We start from the raw sequence: 7500 nt of genomic DNA on the forward strand, positions 1-7500 counted from the left end.
ATTGACATACGGTGTACATAGAGAGATAGTCATACTACCCCAGTCTGATGCCATCTCAGACCATTCCCTCATTTCATTTGAACTGCATATGAGCCTCAATGTAGTAACCTCACCTCGCTACCATACCAGACGCACGATCACATCAGCTACTGCACCTAGATTTATTGCGACTCTCCCAGACTTATCATTTGTGACTAGGATACCCTCAAACTACAAGGAACTTGATCAAATACCTGAATGCTTAGAATCAGTATTCCGCTGCACACTTGGTGATGTTGATCCACTTATTAAAAAATCCTATGGACAAAAAATTAGTACCTTGGTATAATGATCACATTCGCAATTTAAAACAAAACACTCAAAAAATATAATGTAAATGGCACCACACTAAGCTAGTCTTCCAGCTTGCATGGATGGAGAGTCTTCTGAAGTATAGAAAGGCACTTATTACTGCTCAAACATCTTATCTCTCAACCCTAACAGAAAATAACCAAAATAATCCAGGATTTAGGAATAAAAGTGACACCAATGCTCACATTACAACATCACACATGTAGTAATGAGTTCATGAATTTCTTTAATGAGAAAATTAAGCACATTAGAGATAACATTAATAGTATTTTACATGACATCAGGCAGCTACTTAGTGATCAAAACAACCAAGCCAACAATGACTCTAGAATCCTTCACACCGATCCTCTGATCTCACACTCAAAATCCTCCACTTGCTTACAAGATTCACTGCTCATACACCTTCTTAAAAAATCCTACCTGAAGTAATTGAACCTTTTACTAAATTGAATAAACTCCTCCTTGAACATTGGCTACATTCTTAAATCAATGAAATTAGCAGTAATTAGACCACTTATCAAAAAATCTAACCTTGACCCATGTGAGCTGTCAAACTACAGGCCGATCTCAAACCTTACATTTATTTCCATTATCCTAGAAAAAGATGTAGCTCAGCGTCTAAGCTCAAATCTGAATCGGAACCAGAAACATGAATTCTTTCAGTCAGGGTTTAGGCCTAATCATAGTATGGAAACAGTACTAATTAAAGTAGTTCATGACCTGTTGTTGGCTTCTGACCAGGGTTTTGTCTCTGCTTATATTGCTTGATCTCACTGGAGCTTTTGACAGTATAGATCACAACATTTTACTAGATAGACACAAAAATGTTGTTGGGATTGGGGGAATAAGACCTTTCCTGGTTTATTCTTATCTAGCCGGTCGCTACCAGTTTGTTAACATAAACGAAGACTTCTCAACACACAACAAAGTTAGCTATGGTGTCCCACAAGGATCTGTTCTAGGGCTTTTGCTTTTTTTCTACCTCTAGGTGAGATTATACGTGCTAGTTTCCACTGCTACGTGATGATATTCAGCTGTGTCTCAGCCAAACCACAGAACATATATCATCTTAGTATTACTGATGAATGCATAAAGGACATCAGACACTGGATATTGAGGAACTTTCTCTCACTTAATCCTGACAGAACAGAGGTGCTTCTATTAGACCCAGAGACAGCTAAGTCCTCACTCTCTAATTACACAATGAACCTCAATGGTCTCCCAATCACATCTTCTCTAACAGTTAAAGATCTTTGAGTTATTATGGATGCCAGTCTCTCATTCGAAGCTCATGTAAATAATATTTCTAGGACTGCCTTTCTCCACCTCAGGAACATTTTAAAGATTAGGAACATGCTCTCCTCACGTGATGCAGAAAAGCTAGTCCATGCATTTATTACTTCAAGATTGGATTACTGTAATGTTTTACTATCTGGCTGTACTACTAAGTGCATAAACAAGCTCCAGTTAACTCAAAATTTAGCAGATTTTATCACATCACGCCTATCTTAGTTACTTTACATTAGCTCCCAGTAAAATTTCGTATTGATTATAAAATACTTCTAATAACCTACAAAGAATTGAATGTTCTTGTCTCACAGTACCTTGGAGATCTCTTAGTGCATTACTATCTACCATGTTTGCTTAGATCAAAAGGTTCAGGCTCTTTACTAGTATCAAGAATAAGAAAATCTACCACAGGAGTCATTTATAGGAGTCTTTTCCTATAAATCTCCCACACTATGGAATAACTTTCCTGTAAATATTTGATGCTTAGACACAGTCTCAATATTTAAGGCTGAAAATGTATCTGTACAGTCAGGCATTTTATTAACTACTTCCCATCTGAGGTAAAGGTGCTATATCTAGATCTGTCAGAGTCCATCATTGCATATTATAGTTCCCTAATTTACACACCCTCATACCTGGACATGCCTAATCTATTCTCTCTTTCTGCTGAGGTTCACCTACCCCTGATGTGATGACTGAGCCTCATCCTGTCTCAACTGCCATGGCTACTCCCACCACCCCCTGGTGCCCCCTGCTGTAGCCCACCACACCATCACCCAGAGAACTACTTCTCTGTTGCCCTTGATGGATGCTCTCTTGCAGGATGGGTCTCAGACAAATGCAAACCTCAGGACAAGACTAGGACCTCTAGAAAGTTGGACTAAACATTAAGTGCTTATTTTTTCATTTTTTCATTTATTTTTCTTGTTACTACTATGGTGACCGTTGTCGGCCAGAGGAGGTTGGGCCTGCCCTTTGAGTCTTGGTTCCTCTCAAGGTTTCTTCCTTATGCTCTGGGGAGTTTTTCCTTGCCACTGTCGTACTTGTCTTGTTCACTGGGGCTTGGACTTGGACATTTGTAAAGCTGCATTGTGACAACATCTGTTGTAAAAAAGCTGTATAAATAAATTTAGATTTTATTTAATTTTGATGTTGGGTCCCAACCACATTATCCATGATCTTCTAGCATCTCAAGTATCACTGTTGCTGCTGTGTATATCAACTAGTGATGGTCACAGTCGTAGTGTTGCGTCTTCCAGTACCTTTCAGGTTCTTCACTTGGTTTTGGTAGTCTGTCCATGATTTTCAATCTCAGGTCAGCAGCGCTGGTGTTGAGCTTGGTTCTCATTTTCAGGGTGTGGATGATGATGGTGATAATGATGATGATGTCCATCTGACCCGTTGTCCTGGTTCCCCCTTGCTGTAGCATTTGTGTTGCACCCAATCAATCTCTAGTTGTGACAGCAGGTGCTGCTTGCAGACATTGGAACCATGAACAACTAGTTGTTTGTGTTGGGTTTTGAAGCATCCATAGTTCCACGAATGACAACATCAGTCTCCGTACAAAAGGGTACAATCCTCGTACAGCACAAATACAGTACCATACTCTCAAATTCCCAGACCTCTGGTAGAAGGCCTGAGTGTTAGGAAAAAGATAAAACTACTGAAAGAGTGAGACAGGTAAACCAACTCATGTTGATAATTCCAAATATGAAAAAATTGGTAAAAGCATCAAGTTGTGTAACCCCAGCTAACCCTATCTAACTCAAGTGACTTTGTTCACACAAATGGTTCTGGCATGAGGCCCATTGTTATAAATACTGATACGAAGGTCTCTAATGTTCCATCTGAAGAAAACAAACACACGTACACACATGCACACAAACATGCACCTAAACGCATGCGCGCACACAAACACACACACACACACAAATGCTTACATGCACACATACACACACAAATGCGTGTGCACACACTTACACACACACACACACACACACACACACACAAACACACACACACGCACACACACACACACACTTACACACACACACACACAAACACACACACAAACACACACACACACACACACACACACACTTACACGCACACACACACTTACACACACACACACACACTTACACACACACACACACACACACTCACACACACACACACACACACACACACAAACACACACTTACACACACACACACACACACACACTTACACACACAAACACACACACACAAACACACACAAACACACACACACACACACTTACACACACACACACAAACACACACACACACACACACTCACACACACACACACAAACACACACTTACACACACTTACACACACACACACTTACACACACAAACACACACACACACTCACACACACTCACACACACACACACAAACAAACACACACACACACACACAAACACACACACACAAACACACACACACACACACACAAACACACACACAAACACACACACAAACACACACACTTACACACACACACACACAAACACACACACACACACACACACTTACACACACACACACACACAAACACACACTTACACACACACACACACACACACACAAACACACACTTACACACACACACACACACACACACACACACACACACACACACACACACACACACATACTTTTCCTCCATAAGGCTTCGTCTCTAGTGTCAAAGTCATCACAGTAGTCATTTGTGTCAGCGATGGAAGGATCAGCCGCTGTAGGGTCCCCCATGGTAAGAACTAAAACATCACACACACACATACATGGTTAGAAATAAGTTCTGTTTCTAATTCACCTTTACCATTGGTTCTTTTCATTCATATATTTCTATATATTTGCTTCTTCTAGCTTCTTTTGTTGTTTGCTTTTTAATTTACTGCTTATTTCAAAGGGTTGGATGGAATTGGGGTTAGTTTAGGGATTGCTAGTCAAGCAGGTACATAGAGAGAGTCAGACTGTAGGGTGATGACGTCAGGGGTGAGCAGTGTTACCCAGAGGACAGTCAGGGGTGACGTCAGGGGTGAGCAGTGGTACCCAGAGGACAGTCAGGGGTGAATTTAGTGGGTTTAGAGTTAGGGGGTTTAGAGTTAGAGGGTTTAGGGGATTTAGAGTTAGGGGGTTTAGAGTTAGAGGATTTAGCGAGTTTAGAGTTAGGGGGTTTAGAGGGTTTAGAGTTAGAGGATTTAGAGGGTTTAGAGACAGGGAGTTTAGAGTTAGAGGGTTTAGATTTAGGGGGTTTAGAGTGTTTGGAGTTAGGGGGTTTATGGAGTTTAGAGTTAGGGGGTTTAGAGTTAGAGGATTTAGCAGGTTTAGAGTTGGAGGGTTTAGATTTAGGGGGTTTAGAGTGTTTGGAGTTAGGGGGTTTATGGGGTTTAGAGTTAGGGGGTTTAGAGTTAGAGGATTTAGTGGGTTTAGAGTTAGGGGGTTTAGAGGGTTTAGAGTTAGGGGGTTTAGAGGGTTTAGAGACAGGGGGTTTAGAGTTAGAGGGTTTAGATTTAGGGGATTTAGAGTGTTTGGAGTTAGGGGGTTTAAGGGGTTTAGAGTTAGGGGATTTAGCGGGTTTAGAGTTAGGGGGTTTAGATTTAGGGGGTTTAGAGTGTTTGGAGTTAGGGGGCTTATGGGGTTAGAGTTAGGGGGTTTAGAGGGTTTAGAGTTACGAGGTTTAGGGGGTTTAGAGTTAGGGGGTTTAGAGGGTTTAGAGTTATGGGGTTTAGGGGGTTTAGAGTTAGAAGATTTAGAGGGTTTATAGTTAGGGGGTTTAGAGTTAGGGGGTTTAGGGGGTTTAGAATTAGGGGGTTTAGAGTTAGGGGGTTTAGAGGGTTTAGAGTTATAGGTTTAGAGTTTCAGGATTTAGAGGGTATAAAGTTAGGGGGTTTAGAGTTAGGGGGTTTAGGGGGTTTAGAGTTTCAGGATTTAGAGGGTTTAAAGTTAGGGGGTTTAGAGTTAGAGGGTTTAGAGTTAGAGGGTTTAGAGTTAGGGGGTTCATTGTTTAGGTGGTGGAATTCTCAAGTCCATGATTGGCTACACTGCCACAGAAGTCACTGAAATACACTAATTAATATCAAATAAACAAATAAATGAAACACACATTTAAGCAATCGTCTATGTAATAAAATATTATAATTATTTAACATTTTTGTCTCAAACCTTTATTCATATGTACAAAAATAACTCTAATCCATCAACGAGTAAAGTTAGGTTATGGTTAAAGTTTGTAAAATTAATTTATGAAGGAATTTTATTTCCTACAGTACCTGTATAGACTCTATTTAACAACCTTCTATAAAAAGAAATAACTTTAATAACATTTTAGTAGTCATTAAAAATGACAAATGGTTAATTATTTAAAATGTACTTACACATACAATACACATACTAAAATGAGTTACAAATACATCTTTTTTTTAAAATTAACATTTCACACAGAAGCCCCTCTGATTCTTACCAATCTGTAGAATGGTCACAGTGACTCCCGTTACTGACTAATCCAGTGTGCGTGTGTGTGTGTGTGTGTGTGTGTGTGTGTGTGTGTGTGTGTGTGTGTGTGTGTGTGTGTGTGTGTGTATGTGTGTATGTGTGTGTGTGTGTGTGTGCGCGCGCACATGCGTGCATCTGAGTGTTTACCTCAATATTAAGCAAGAGTGTTATGCTAATATGGATTATGTTTATACTGATATGGCTAATAATACTTTTAATGATAAACATTATGTATATTTTGTATCAATAGCTTTTCAATAACTCCCTGAGGATTCTAACCTGTGAACGGCATGTGTGTGGGCATGTGTGGGGCCATCGTGGAAGATTACATTTACACAGGCTAAAATAAACAGTGAGGGAGCATAGTGCATCTTTGTGGTGTATATGCATCTGTTGCGTCCGCTTGCATACACACGCACACACACACACACACACACACACACACACACACACACACACACACACACACACACACACACACACACACACACCCCTCTTCATCATCAACATCATAGCAGTTTCTTCCCCTAAAGCAATCTGCATTTATTCAGGACTTTTGAGTCAGTTGGGAGCAGAAGATTTTGCATGTTGGGCAGATAAACACATGAAAATATCCAAAGTTTAAAGAAAAAAATATCGTAACCTGTGCGCACAACACCCTCTAGCAGGAGATTTCTTGCATCATAAAGAATAGACAAATTTCAAGTCCAAACAGACATATATAGCAGTAGAATCCTGTACTGCCTAGCTAACTTAATGCAACACACACACACACACATGTACACACACAGAATAATAAAAACCTCAAATTTCAGCTCAACACATGCACAAGCAAACAAACACGCAAACACACATGCACACACTACAGTGAAATTTACTTTACCTCAATCCCCAGCTGGCCACACACATGCAAAAACTCACGCACGCACACACACACACACACACACACACACCAAAGAAACAACAGCACAGAGACAGATTAATGTATCACACAAACACACAGTCCAAAACAACAATCGCACAGTGACACATTAATGTTGTGTAGCAACACAGCAACAATTTTACTTTAGCCATTCCTGTTCACATAAATACAACTTTACCCTAATTAAAGTCATTATGTACACTCTGTGTGTGTGTGTGTGTGTGTGTGCGTGCGTGTGTGAGTGAAATAGACAATGGTGAAATACTCTCTAGCTCTAACCCTGGCCCGACAACCCTTCACACACACACAGAAATCAACCATTACATATTGTTGCTATAAGAGAGAAGCTGCCACTATTTATAAAACACACACACACAGACACACACACACAGCTCAAAGTCCAGATATGAG

At 40.2% G+C, this 7500-nt stretch overlaps 1 protein-coding gene across 1 annotated transcript in view; it reads right to left on the reverse strand.

The window, feature by feature from the left end:
* The window catches only part of LOC118240671 (asialoglycoprotein receptor 1-like), a 10355-nt gene extending 7285 nt beyond the window's left edge, over positions 1–3070 (reverse strand). The window contains exon 1 of the mRNA XM_035521768.1: positions 2904–3070. Within this exon, the coding sequence (XP_035377661.1) occupies positions 2904–3070 (167 nt within the window). The remainder of the gene's footprint in view (positions 1–2903) is intronic.
* Positions 3071–7500: the final 4430 nt, after the last annotated feature.

Source organism: Electrophorus electricus, chromosome 22, assembly GCF_013358815.1.
Source record: "Electrophorus electricus isolate fEleEle1 chromosome 22, fEleEle1.pri, whole genome shotgun sequence".
Lineage (NCBI taxonomy): Eukaryota > Metazoa > Chordata > Actinopteri > Gymnotiformes > Gymnotidae > Electrophorus > Electrophorus electricus.